We start from the raw sequence: 15,168 nt of genomic DNA, 5'->3' as shown, positions 1-15,168 counted from the left end.
AGGCACCAAAGGGACAAGAGCCAAGGACATGCGGAAGGGTTTCAGGCTCCTTGCAGTGTCTGCAATGGGTTCCATCCTGGCTTCGCCCTGGTACTCAAAACTACAAAAAATTAAATAAGAGTGGGGTTATGGAAATAAAAAATATACTTTCATCCGGCCACTTCCTTAAATACTATTAATTTAACATGGATGGTCCGAATCTAATGACTGTTTTCGGGTCCTATCGTCATCACAAATTTCTTATTCTGTGTCAATCAGTATCCTATTCCCTCCTCCTTTTTCGATTGTTCCAGTGCAAATGTTGTACGTTAATAAACATCACAGTTTTGTCATAACTCGTTTAATACAGATGTAAAAATTTGTACAAATGATTCAAGACCTGTCAGATAGTTACTATTAATTTAATTAAATTAATTTAACATGGATGGTCCGGATCTAATGACTGTTTTCGGGTCCTATCGTCATCACAAATTTCTTATTCTGTGTCAATCAGTATCCTATTCCCTCCTCCTTTTTCGATTGTTCCAGTGCAAATTTTGTACGTTAATAAACATCACAGTTTTGTCATAACTCGTTTAATACAGATGTAAAAATGTGTACAAATGATTCAAGACCTGTCAGATAGTTAAGGTCTGGAGAACCGTTGGCAGGCAAGACATGGGCAAAGTCTATCAGCACTACTCTCACACTAGGAGTGAGGTTTGGTTCAGCGTCGTATGTCAACAACACAGAGCTGGAGTACATGTGAAACGTCCGTTGCACTCTCCACCAGTCTAGGATTGTGGTCACTTGACGCAACATCTCCTCCGCAACGACTCTTCCACGTTCTGTCCCACTGTTGAGAAACTTCTTGAAAACTGCAACAATAGTGAGATTTGAATTGCTAAACTACATTGGGGCATCATAGCATATACAGTTTCGAGGTTAAAATGTTATAGAAAGCATTTAAAACGGATCTTACACGCACACAATATTTGATATAATACAATGATTTACACTTTTGCATTCTGCTATTTGGTATCCAACATCACTTTCTTGTACAAATATGAATGAAATGGCCGACACTGGATGATACTTTGATGGACACTGACAATAACAATGTGAAAAATTAGAAAATTTTCATAAACTAGTACGTTAAGACAAAATATCAGTGCTATGCTTTATGTACTTTCTTTGTGTATCTATTAGCATAGACAAAAATAATTAAATATAGACCGTCAGCCGTGCTGTGGTTACCATAGGTTCTGGCGCACACTGCTGAGAGCGCTGTGTAGTTATTTAGTGTGATTGCTGTAACTACAAGGCACTCCCAGCGATGTGCGCCACAACCAATGGTAAACGCAGCACAGCTGACGGTCTATATTTAATTCTTTTTGTTTATGCTATTAATTAGCCTCTGGACTCTGTTTAAGCTTGGTAAGCTCTATTCCTCACTAAGATGCTAAGATCCTCACTAGCCATTTGAATTCACTTTAAATTAAATATATAAATATTTTTAAGCATGCCTATCTTTTTTTGTACAAGATTACCATAGCAGAGACTGTTTCAGTACTATAAATGGGTTGACAAAGTTATTGTAAACAATATCATACATTTTTAAGTTTTACTTACCATATACAATGTCATCTCTTTGAAGCCGTCTCCCATAATCCTTTCCGTACTTCTCAAAAGTACCTGTTGTGATGTTATAAACTTGAAAACCAGGAATACAAAATCCACACTGTTGTTTACATAGCTTGTACTTTGACTAAAAGAGATTAAACATTATATTAAATTTTGAATATTATCAATTTGTTGAGTTATTGATTAAATTTATTTAAATAAAATATAAAATAATATAAAACTGCAAATTCCAATTTGCATAGGTCTATACCAATAGTCAAAAGCCTCTACGTAATGATAATTTGTATGCATTTTTATAAAATAAAAAAAAAACAGTAAGGTATTTTAAACATGAGAATCTAATTATGTGGCTTATTTATTGTCGTCACTAAGGTATTGATTAGAAATACTTCTTTTACTTAATTTCTTTAATGCATCTACGTAGTGACGGATTTGCTTCAATTAAGTTCTAATTCATAAAACAAAATAAATTTTTTTGGTAGGGATTAGGTATGATTATCGATTTTAGTGGGACGGATTATTGGCAAATACACTAGATAAACAGTCTACTGTCAAGTTTCATAATTTTTTTATTTGATTGCAAAACACTTTGGCAACAATAGCAGTTGACGTTGACGGTAAGAAGTATATTATGTATGTGCATATGTCACCGTTTAGCTTATTTCTTAACTTGTTGATAAACATGTACAAACAATATTTTGGGGAACTTCATTTAGTTGCAATAATCCAAACTTATCATACGTAATTTAAAAAAATTTTAATCTTTAATAGCATGGCTTATGCTGTTATGGAATTTTTTCCTGTGATGAAATTGTCGCAATAGTATCCTAAATTTTGTCACAGTTTATTCTCACCAACCTCCTCCCTGAGTTGTTTTTCCACGGGAGCTCCAGGCTCCCAGGTTTGTCTGCCGATCTTGACATCCATCACACAAGGTTTCTTGTAACCTCTCGTGGCATCCAAGAGTTTTAAAAACTGTGCACCTATTTGTGAAAAGTCAGTTAATATTCCATAATAATTTTGCTTGTAACCTTTTTTGTAGAATTTTCCGGGTTTGAGGGGCAATTGGTCAAAAGGTACAATTTCATTTGATTGAGAATCACACATGAGCTTAACTGAATTTAGGTAAGTCAGTTGTTTACTTGGGGAAAATGTGCTCATTTGCTTACACTGACATTCAGGTTGTGCAGGAGATTACCTCAGCTGTCGAGCTGTTGTTTTAAAGGTAGAGACATGCCACCATGTTGTAACATCGGAGATGAAATTACTTCCACTAAAACTGACTAAATTTTGTGAAGGAAATGTAATATAACAATGTCTTTTTCAAAAATTAAAATACATAAGTAGCAGTAAAAATGTGTAAGGCCAACCGAGCTAATGGCCAGAAATATTCTTTGGTAAACCTATACCATTGACTTTATATCTACACAGAAGTTAGTGAAACAAAAGTTAAGACACAACATGCCAAATATACGTTAAGTAATCACATTTTAACCAATAATGGCAATGGAAGAAGATCAAGGAGTTGGCTTACTTCTACCGTCAATTGACAATATTACACTTCCAAAATACTGAGGCACAAATTGTTTTAGCTGTAAAATATCATCTGTTTCATATTTTGACAAGGTTTCATAAAATTCAATCTCCTTTCGGCCTTGTTCAGGTTTGTTCACCGGCTTCAAAACGTGACCATCCTCGTCCCTCAGCATACCTGCAAGCATACGTACTATCATTGGTAATTCAATTTATTTTAAGTACCAAATTTTATTTTAGTTTAATTATTATAATACAGTAATTAATTTAGGTACAGTATGAAGCAGTATTTATCATAGTCACAGTATGTATTGAGAAGCTCTGGTACTTTGACCATAAAAAATATCGAGGCTGGAGTGCCCCAGGGCTCTGTCTTGGGCCTTTACTGTTTTTGGTAATGATAAATGACTTGAGCTCTAGTGTGCCTGCCACTGTCGTCCCGTATTCTCATAACACAAATGTTAACAAAAATTGTGGACAGGTATTGGGTGAATCTGAAAATTGTAAAAGTGTTGTTCTAAATTGGCTGTCTACAAACAAATTGGGAAAGACATGGATCATGTTGATGCCAATATTCCTAACCTAACCCTGGGTATCTTGGTGTCACTCTGGATTCCAAACTCAACTTGGTCCCATAGAAATTGGTCTTTGTACTTGCTTAGAACAGACTCAGTGGTTCACTTTCCGGACAAGGATGGTGTTAAGCAGGCATGTACTGTAACCTCTTTGAATCTCATATGAGATATGGTCTTGTAGTGTGGGGCTGCTCCTCGCCTATTGATGACATTTTGACATTTTACTAATTATAAAACGTGCTGCACATGTTATTGACTGTGTGGGGGAATATAAATATTGTATGTTCATTTATAAGGGCCTCAAAATATTTTCTGTGGTTTGTTTGTATATTTATCTTTGTTTAAATTAAATGGGCCTAAAGGCAAATTTATATCTTATTAATGTGCGGGGAGCGGTACACACATGTGGACGAGACTCGATCCAAACATCTCTTAAATATACCCAAAAATAGGCTGCATTAAACAGATGTGACAATAATTAACAATTTAACACTAAAAAAATCTCCCAGTGCCAAATAATAAACTAATACTGGTACATTACGGACATTATGCTTGAACCGATCTATATGCATACATTTCAATATAAATGCATAATATTTTTGAGAGCGTTAGTACCTATTTGAAAATGTATGCAAATATTTCTTAAATAACCTTTACAAAAGTCATCTGTGCTTATAGACGGATAACCAAACCTGATGGATTTTTAATATTTTGTCCATTAACAACATGTTATGAAACATAAAGAACTACAACAGAAGGCCTACCTATAGTATGGCAGCCATCGCTAAAACTATGGCCTGCTACTTGGTTTTCCAGAGGTTTTGTGTTCTTGGGATATTTTTCAAGTGCTTCTTTATTTGGACATAAATCTTGTTCTTGGGCAGCCATTCTGTAAATATTTAATAACTTACAAAAAAAGAGAAACTCCATTAAGTCAACAAAAGTAAACTTATTTATACTTACTTATTTATCTACAAAACAAAAAAATGGCAGCATATAACAGTTTTGTTCACCGGTTGCTCACCGTCCCATTAAGCCAAGATAATTTTAACAAAGAATTAAACACGATAAAATACATTGCCCAAAGAAATGGGTTTAAAACCGCCATGATTGATAAACTTATCAAAAAACAAAAGAAAAAAGCCAATAATAACAGATTAGATAGCCCAATTGACAAAACATTTTTTGTAACATCAGAGTATGGTACAAGGCTACCGAATATACCGCAAAACGAATTAAAAAAGAAAAACATTGGGGTAGCGTTTAGAACTTCCAACAAACTACGATTACTAAATCCATCGTCCAGTAATAATCTAGAAACAGAGGAAAAACTGGAGTTTTCAGATTATCTTGTGATGATTGCAATAGTTTTTATATAGGACAAACCGGCCTTGCTATCAAAACCAGATTCAAAGAACACCTTCCAAAATCAAAAAAATCATTTAAAATCCAAGTATGAAGCCTATCTCATTAATGAAAATCATAACTATACAAATTTCAAAACAAACATGACACCCCTACATTTTGCACAAAAGGAAGCTTCATGAACGCCATAGAAGAATACGAGATATTCAAAGCTACAAAAAGCCATAGTTATTATCTATTAAACGACAAACTAAATTTCCTGTCAAATGCATTGTATGATACTGTAATAGCTAACCAGGAACAGCTGACCGGCAAGGGACAAAGTTCACGACACCAACCTTCACCGCTGCAGTCATGACAAACCTGTCTAAGTGCGTACACACGGTTTGTAGGCCTACTATTTTTCCGTATATGTATGTTTGTAAAAATTATATTTATTTGACGACCTCTGATGAGTGAAACGTGTTCTTGACCTGATGATGAAGCTATTATTGCTTCGAAACGCGTAGACGACAGACAGCCTTTGGATTACTCTGGCAGATCCAGGTAACATTATACCTTTTATAAACTTATTTATGATCTAAATTCTCTATATATTACTGAATCTTTTCAAATTAGGTTAATTATTCAAAGTAGAGGCATAGGAAACTATATTAATTCACCATGCATTAAACTGACATTATTACAGTCTCAGTATCATTGATTGAGATGGGAACGCCACCTAGGTGCGTATTTGAACCCAAATGTGAGTGAAGGATGAATGTAGAATGGATTGAGATGCCTTGTGTAGTTTTGTTAGGTACTGACTAAGACCAGCTGTGTCATTTTCAGAAGGGATAGTTTATTAAGAGCCCAATGACCAATAATCAAACTGGCGAGCTTACAGTTATTACTAATCGTCACGATTAGTCTACTAATCGACGATTAGTTACTAACAGTCAATATCCAGCCATTGAGTCTTGATGCCATGTTTCCCCCTTATTTAAAGCTCATGACCTAATGATATGTAGTTTTCCATCCTAATCATCTTTGAGAGTAATAGGATGGGTCAGGAACAAACAATCTTCCATATTAATTCTTACACCAATTTAACAGATTTTGAAACACAAGTAACAACTTCACTTTACATATCAGACTAGACTGGGTAGCTGAGTGGTTATAAAGTGCTCGCCTGACAATCAAAAGGTTGTTGGTTATAAGCCCTGAGAAGTCAGTAGCTTTTTGATGATTTGAAACTGGACCCAGCTGTCTCTGATCGTTGGGCGTTCAATATTCCTTTGAAAATGAGCTACCATTTTTGTAAGTATTTAACTTATTAAGTTTTGTCTAAAATTGTGTCACCCACTATATGAACTGTGTAACTTAAAAACAGTCTGGAGTTAACGTAGGCCTATATTAAGTTTCGGTTCATTATTATCTAAATTTTACCTTCCTAAATCTAACCTAATTTCAAAACACTTGAGTTACAGTCACAAATTTGCATAAAACCCAACCTACCTTTCTAAATGCCTAAATAAAAACTGATTATCTGAAAACGATTCGTTCTAAACTACTTATTCGTTTGGAACTATTTCATCGAAATGAATCGAATCCATTGTGCATGGAGTCACGTTTAGAGGGTTTGTTTTACATGAAGTATTTAAACACCTGTTTGCTCTCCACATACGGACTCGTCAAAACCACCATAATACCACCCGAATCATTCAATGTACCGGTACCTTTAAACTTGAAATCTTTGATTTTGTTTTTCAGACACTTACTTTAGTTATAGCCTATTCTTTCTAACTTAACCCTAGATCTGGCATTCGTCCCGTTTGGAACTTTAGAATTTGAAGTGTGAACTGACAAAGTCCCAAAGGGACATGAACGATATGCTATGTTTCAAATTAATTTTGCGACCAGTAAACTCTCTTAAATTGCAATTGCAATAAAACTTGTAGGCCTAAGTTTACCATTGGAAAGAGGAGGTTCTTAGCATTAATTTTGATGTAGGTATAAGTTAAAACATTATTCAGTGATTATTATTTAGCCAAAAACAGTATTCTAAAAAATGTGATTTCAATTTGCATTCTGGCGGGAGACAAAAATTGTGCAATTGGTATAACAGCTGTTTTTATTGGCTGATGGAAAATAAAAGAATTCTCAGACAAAAACAGGAGTGGTATCATTTAAGCAACAAATTCCCTACAATTTGTAGGCTATATCTTGGAACCTCAAAACAGTCCAGTTCACTCAGTAGGCACATTATTAATAACTTAGGGGTTAAAATAACCATAATTTACTTTTTTGTTCACATTAATTATTCTATTCATGTGCTGTTACGTACTGTTTTGGTTATATGTCCTTACACATTCATTTCATTTTCTACATTAGCCTAAATTGTAAAAAGAAACAGGCGACTCTTTCCATTTTTTTAAGGTAATCCTCATCTATTTGAATCTATATAGGCTATAAATAAAATTTGAGTTTTGTCTGTACATAACAAAAATCCTCAGAAATTAATCAGAATTATATATTTTTTATTATTTTTACATTTTATACATTAAAGAAGCCTAAACAAGTCTTACATTACCGTATCCTTAAAAAGGAGAGAATCGGTCGGGATTCAAATAGTCTTTTTGTATTCACTGGATTGGCGAAAGTGTCTTTAGCCATTAAAATATGACCTCACCATATACTTTTAAAATAAAATAACGGATGATTAAAAAAACAATTTTGTACGATTTCAGTCAAGTTTTCTCTTAATGTTTACCACATAGCCTACATCATTTATGAAATACTCATCTCTTTGGAAAATACAACATCTATGAACGAACAGCTGTTTGGATACAGATTATTTTTTCTAGCTGTTACAGTACTGGATATTATGTTTAAATTAAAATGTTGATTACAAATACTGAAACCATTTCCAATCAGGTTTTGTAAGAAAATTCAAAACCAAGTGAGATTAAAAACGTTGTGCCTTACTAACGGATTTTATTAATCCCAACGCAACGGTGCAATAAGTAATGTGTAACTTAATGTAAATTAAATTAAATTTCTAGGCATCAGTGTGTATCAAATTGTACTTGAGTTTTGATAACTGGGAAACAGACCCTGAAACAGTGCTGTATACGGAGTTTTGCCAGCATAACTTATCTGGAAAAATGCATACTAAATAAGTTCCAACTGCTGTTCTGATTATAAGGAGGTTTCAACTGACTAACTTACATGATCCCGTCCGTTGAACGGGTACGGTACACAGCTACCGTAGTTTAAATATAAAATGCTTGACTGTTCCAAGTTGACTAAGTTTATGTGTTATTTACGTGCCATAGTGTTACGAGTGTTAATACTGTGAACTTATCTGTTTTTTATTTCTGTCTATTTTTTTAGTCTATTTTTTATTTAGACTCCAGGTTTTATTTTCTGACATTCATGTAGGTAAGCTACTCTTATTGAAAACACTAGGCTAATTTTTTTAATTGATATAAATATATATTTTTTTTTTCATTGATATCACTATAACTTAGGCCTAAGAAAATACAGTTTAGTCCTACCTAGTGACGTCTAGTGATACGTATCCATCCCAAATCCTATGTATCACTATGTATTTTCTATCGATCGTCTATTGATACTTCCACTAGGGTCAAGTAGAGCCTCATCTTCTAACTCCTCACTGAGGAGATAATTTAAAAAGTTTCAATCACGCACTCATGACTTCACCATTGTGAGTGCTGGTATTCAACTAGGGTACAGTTTCTTAACTGGGCTATGCTAATATCGATTGAAACTATCGATTCGATTAGTAAACTTTCATGCGATTTTTTCACCATCAGCAAGTTTGGTTTGTTAGGTTAGGTTATGATAAATTTTAGAATAGATATGTTTAAAAATAGGCTATTGATTATTAACCCTCCAAGTGTCCATAGTTTAGGCCTTAATGTCCACCTATTTTTGGCGCATTTGCAAGGTTTTATTAAAACGGATCTGAGAAGCTTAAAACAATGTTAATTCTAATGTTCTATATACCATTTTGTTTGGAAAATCATGGGCTTCAATATTATATATAGTGTTGTATTAAGTCTTTTCTTTTAGTCATATGATTTATTTGTGTTTAATATCTTTTGTTGACAGATGATTTTTGTAAACATGTTTTTGTAAACATTGGTTTAGTTTTGAAATAGAGTTTGTTGAAACAAGATGTGTGTTTAATATTCTTGGATTAGAAATAGAACATGGTGGCAGCTTAGTGGATTTTTATCGAACTGAAAGTCTAAAACCACGCATAATGTCAAGTAAGGGCAGAAAAAAACGAAATACTCGGAGGCAAAGGTATGAGGACAACGGTGAGGACGACGCCCAAAGTGAACTCAACTACGTTTCAGAAAGGGACTCTAGAAAGACTAAAGATGAGTCACGAGGTTTTGCACTGGGACATACGAACCGAGAAAATGATGCAGTTATGTTTACTACTACTCCGATGGTCAATATCACGTTACCAACTCCGGAAACGTTCTCTTTTACTCCGAATGAGTGGCATTCCTGGAGGAATCGCTTTCAAAGGTACAGACGGGGTTGCGGTCTGGATAGCACTTCCGACGCTCGGCAAATCGATGTACTTTTGTTTACAATGGGTAGTAGAAGTGAAGATATTTTCGATTCGTTTTCACCAAAACCAAATACTTATGACGAAGCTCTTTGGGCCTTTGATGAATACTTTGTGCCAAGACGGAATATAATTTATGAGAGATCAAAATTTTTGAGACACAAGCAAGGAAGTGATCCATCTGAAAAATTTATAACAGATTTGCATGGCCTTGCGAAAACGTGTGCATGGGGTGAACTAAACGATGAGATGATGCTTCTCGTCCTCATTATTGGTATGAAAGATGAGGCTCTAAGTGATAGACTCCAGCTGGACTCTCAATTGACTCTGGAGAAAGCAATTAATACCTTGCGCCAACATGAGGAGCTAGAACGCCAAAAACGTGAACTCACAAATACTAATGTTTTTTTGGTAAATAAAACGTCAGTTAAAGTCGGTAAACCGAATCGGACTGAAGGAGTTTGTGACCAGAAATACATCGAGGATGCAGAAAATACAAAGAAGTGCAGGAAATGTGGTTATAATTGGCACGAATCACTGGCTGAATGTCCTGCTAGGAAAGCCAAATGTGACAAATGTTCCGAAATTGGACATTTTTTTCGATGCTGTCCCTCCCGCGAAAAGTGGATGAGAAAAAACAAAAACGTTGTTAGAGAAATCGAACAGCAAGTTTCAGACTGTGGAGATCTACAGGTTCCTGAGATTTTCATCGGGAATATAGAAAACAATGACAGAGCCTGGGCCCAGGAGGTAAAAGCAAGCTGTGGAAACCAAGTGTTAGGGCTTATAAAATTTAAACTTGACACAGCCGCTGATGTAACCATGATTCCAGTAGGAGTTCTTGGCGATTTTATTAAGACTCTGCCTCTGGGAAAGTGCAAATCCCCTGTGTTCAGTGCAAAGAAGAAAGAACGAATCAATATTTTGGGAACTTTAAGGCTGAAGCTTGAACATAAGGGTGTATCGGTTTATGATCATGCGTATATTTCTGAGGAGATCACTGTTCCCCTTCTTAGCAGACGTTCCTGTGAAGAGCTGAACCTGGTGAAGAGGATCTTTTCTGTAGATTCATCAGATATTGACTGGGTTACTAAGTACCCTAATTTATTTCAAGGATTGGGAAATATGAAAGGAGAGTACAAGATAGAAATGAAGGAGAATGCAGTTCCTTATGCTATATCTACCCCCAGGGTTGTACCAATACCTTTAAAAAGCAAGGTGAAAGAACAGTTAGACGATATGCTTGAGAAAGGAGTGATTGTCCCAGTTGAACACGCGACTGATTGGTGCGCACCAATGGTAGTTTGTGCAAAAAAGGGAGGTGGGGTTAGGATCTGCGTAGACCTATCCAAACTCAACAACAGTGTGAAACGTCGGGTTTATCCTATTCCAAAGATCGAACTTTCATTGTCCGAGATCGCGGGAGCCAAGTACTTCAGCAAGATCGATGCGAATTCCGGTTTCTGGCAACTGAACCTTGCAGAAGAATCACAACACTACACAACATTTATCACCCCTTTCGGGAGGTATAAATTCTGTAAGTTACCTTTTGGAATTACATCCGCTCATGACGAGTTTCAGCACCGTATGTCAAAAGCTTTAGAAGGGGCAAAGAACTGTTTGGTGCACATTGATGACTGTTTGATATGGGGAAGAACGAAAGAGGAACACGACGAGTGTCTTAGAGCCGTTCTAGAGAGAGTGCAAGCTAATGGAATCACTTTGAATAAGCAGAAGTCTGAGTTCTGCAAGAAGTCTGTGACATTTTTGGGGTTTGTGCTGTCTAAGGAAGGAATCAAGCCTGATCCAAGCAAGGTACAAGCAGTTGTGGACTTACCATCCCCAAGTAATGCTAATGAAGTCCAAAGATTCATGGGCATGATCACTTTTCTGGCTAAATTTATTCCGAACTGCAGTGAGATTTTAGAGCCAATTACAAGCTTGTTAAAGACTAAAAACGATTTCTTTTGGGGACCAACTCAGGAAAAAGCTTTTGTCACAGTTAAACAGATTTTATCATCAGAGCCATGTTTGACTGTTTACGATCCGGAAAAGCCCTCGATTCTTTCTTGTGATGCTTCAAAAAAAGGTCTTGGAGCGGTTTTACTACAAGTTGAAGGAGAAAACAAGAAACCTGTGGCATATATATCTCGGACTCTAACGCCTGCTGAAGAAAACTACAGTAACATTGAGAGAGAAGCGCTTGCGTGCACATGGGCAAGTGACCGTTTTAAATGTTTCCTGATGGGTAAAATGTACACAATTGAGAGTGACCACAAACCGTTTGTCTCAATTTTCAAAAGACCAAATTTAGACGAGCTCTCACCGAGGCTACAGCGATTCCGAATGCGTATGATGAGATACGATTATCGCATGACCTGGACCCCAGGAAAAGACCTTGCCATAGCAGATCTGCTATCGAGAAGTCCTATTCCGTCTAATGAAGATGGCGAATTGACAGAAGAAGTGGAAGCCTTCGTCCATGAAATCAGTCTGATTAGTATAAACACTACAGACGAAAATGTGACAAAAGTACTTCACTCACAAATGAGGGATCCAATATGTGCACAACTTAGGTTAAAAATTTTAGACGAATGGCCTGGAAAATCAAGTTTACCTAATGAGATTCAAGAATACTTTAACGTGAAAGACGAGTTAAGTTGTATTGATGGGTTATTGCTTCGAGGAACTCGGATGATAATACCTCAGGAACTACGAGCGGAAATGTTCGAGAGGCTTCACAGTGGACACTTGGGAATCACAAAAACAAGGAAACGTGCTTTGGGAACCATGTGGTGGCCTGGAATTTCTCAAGAAATAGAAAGAAAAATCAAATCGTGTCCAGTGTGTATTCGGAACTCAACTAATCACAGTGAACCATTGATTCCAGAACTTATGTTTGGAAGGAAAATAAGAGACAATCTTCCACCTACTTTGATTGGAAATCCTGTGGAAAATAAAGACTTTTTTGAGAGGGAGAATAAGTACCAGTCGAAATATAAGATGCAATTTGATAAACGACATGGAGTGAGTGGTTTAAGTGAATTAGAAGCTGGAAGCATGGTATGGATCACAGATCTACGTAGACATGGTAAAGTAGTCAGGAAATTGAACGAACCACGTTCCTACCTTGTGGACACTGACAAGAAAACCATTCGACGAAACCAGAAGTTCTTAGTTCCTGCACCATACTACGGAGAAGATTGCATTCTTTCAAACTGTTCATCTACGGTCCTTAATTGTCCATCTAACTCACGTGATCGTCCAGGCGCTGGCACAGTTACCCGTTGCGGAAGGTCCATCAAGAAACCGAGGCGGTACCGAGCTTCATGAAGATGTAGACATCTTGAGGCGGGATGTTGTATTAAGTCTTTTCTTTTAGTCATATGATTTATTTGTGTTTAAAATCTTTTGTTGACAGATGATTTTTGTAAACATGTTTTTGTAAACATTGGTTTAGTTTTGAAATAGAGTGTGTTGAAACAAGATGTGTGTTTAATATTCTTGGATTAGAAATAGAACATATAGGCTAAAACATAAGGAACATTAAAAAAAAAAAAAAAACTTTTAGGTAAAAAAAATATAATTTCGAAAATTTTCAAAAAAAAAATAAGTTCGCGCTCAATGAAATTGTATAAATTATAGGCCTATAAATATTTGAAAATAGCCACTTTGTTCTAAATTTTATGAGGATTACAAATATATAATAATATAAGGAAGTAGATTTGCAAATAAATAAGTTATGGGCAAAAAAATGATTTCAGTACATAGCGTTTAGCTAAGAATGCATAGCCTAACCATAGCTAGGAATCTGGCTGATAATTTACATCAATAGCCTATCACTACCTACTTCTTCAGGATCATCAACCAGCACTTCAAAACCACTTAAATCTTCTTATAATGCACCACGTATATCACTACTTTTGATTTTTAACACTAAAACAATGATAAACGTAATAAAACACATCAGTCATCGGTCCGAGGGTAACCTAGCTGTTTACAAATACACGCACGTCAGCAGCGTCAGCTGTCTACTACAATATTTTCGGAACTAAAATGAATAGCGCTTAGAGACAGACCTCTGCAGAAAGCTTAGAATATTACGGAAAGAACGATACCTAACTCGATCCAGTTCAATCCGATTCAGTCAGTCATAGAGCCTTCGCCGTAAACGATGTCTGCGTGTCGAAAAATCGACAAGTAACACTACACAAAGTGTGCTGCTTGTCGAATTTTCGTCAAGTAACACTGGGAGGGTTAATCGATATTTTCAATTCGATAGTTTCAATCGATATTAGCATACGGTAGCCCAGTTAAGAAACTGTACCCTTCAACTAACTAATCGCTGTGCGACTATCACTACAGTCGCTCCAAGCAAAATAGACCTTTAGCTAGGCTATGAAGAGTTTGTAATAACCCAGCAATAATAGTTTTATGATTAAGTAAAGGTTGATAACTTTGCTTTTTTGGGGTTAGTTACCTAGGCTACCTAAGTTAAAAAGTAAAAGCCTCTACAGACATACCTGAAATAAATCTGATGGTATCTAGGAGAATACAAGTAGCCTAGGCCTAGTTGTCCTTTTGTAAGATGAATAACGACTGGATCTATATTGAGTGTTCACAAACATAACTTGATAGGCTTGACCTTAAAATTCTTGACTTGACACTGACCTTAATAAATGATTGTGGTGGGTTGCAGAATAAAAAAAAAATAGGTTTATGTGTGATCGATCTTCATGTTGACATTTAAACATTTAAACATGACATTTAAACATGTTTATGACATTTAAACATGACATAAACAAACAGAAACAGCAACAGTAGAGCAGACCAGCGAGCAAACATCAACATTCAACATCAAACATCCAGTGTTTCCTTTCCACACGACCAAAAAAATAATCCCGCTTACTGAGTCGAAAAATCCCGTTTTATCCCGCTTTTAAATCGGTGAAAAATCCCGTTTTATCCCGCATGATTTTTTTGGTTCAATTCCTAGCATTAAACTTTACGTATCATTTTTATAAGTTGTTTAAACATCACTATTATATTTTGCTACATTATTTAAACAATTTGAGTTAGTTTTTTCTCTAAAATTGAGTAGAAAAAAAATAAATAGTCGTCACAGCCGAAAATCCCGTTTTATCCCGCATCCCGTTTTAATCCCGCTCAAGGTCTAAAAATCCCGTTTTCGGGATAATAATCCCGCGAATGGAAACACTGCGAAACATCATCTGCTCATTTTTCATTTTTATTTTTGTAATTTGTTTTGCTAGAGTTTTGCTGGTCTAGTTTCCCATAACCTTTTCTGGGCTAGGCAACTGCTACGATCAAGAGTATATCCATGAAACTGTGATACTGAACTGAGGTGCTAACTTATTCAGATGTTTCCCACTCTTTGCTGAAGCGGAGGCTATTAGCATAGTCAGTGTTATTAGTTTCACCTCTTAAATCTATGTGATTTAAAGTTTAGTATCTTAACTTCAT

General features: G+C 35.8%; 1 protein-coding gene across 5 annotated transcripts; it reads right to left on the bottom strand.

The window, feature by feature from the left end:
• Positions 1-559: 559 nt before the first annotated feature.
• On the bottom strand, positions 560-14,465 carry LOC128989677 (inositol polyphosphate multikinase-like). 5 transcript variants are annotated; one of them, XM_054411662.1, is made up of 6 exons: positions 14,208-14,465; positions 4,496-4,620; positions 3,158-3,334; positions 2,482-2,606; positions 1,612-1,747; positions 560-857 (listed from the first exon to the last, which is right to left on the bottom strand). In XM_054411662.1, the coding sequence occupies exons 2-6, from the start codon at positions 4,617-4,619 to the stop codon at positions 565-567; spliced, it is 855 nt and encodes a 284-aa protein (XP_054267637.1). In that variant the 5' UTR covers position 4,620; positions 14,208-14,465; the 3' UTR covers positions 560-564. The 5 variants fall into 5 exon arrangements, with proteins under 5 accessions (XP_054267637.1, XP_054267634.1, XP_054267639.1 ...); XM_054411659.1 differs by having other exon boundaries at positions 1,612-1,674; positions 2,478-2,606; positions 14,356-14,452; XM_054411664.1 differs by having other exon boundaries at positions 1,612-1,674; positions 14,356-14,452.
• Positions 14,466-15,168: the final 703 nt, after the last annotated feature.

This window comes from Macrosteles quadrilineatus, unplaced genomic scaffold, assembly GCF_028750875.1.
Source record: "Macrosteles quadrilineatus isolate MER2022 unplaced genomic scaffold, UCM_ALF_1.0 Scaffold_3__2_contigs__length_128488019, whole genome shotgun sequence".
NCBI lineage: Eukaryota > Metazoa > Arthropoda > Insecta > Hemiptera > Cicadellidae > Macrosteles > Macrosteles quadrilineatus.
Note: the sequence above shows the minus strand (reverse complement) of the source record. Positions and strands in the feature narration are given on the sequence as shown.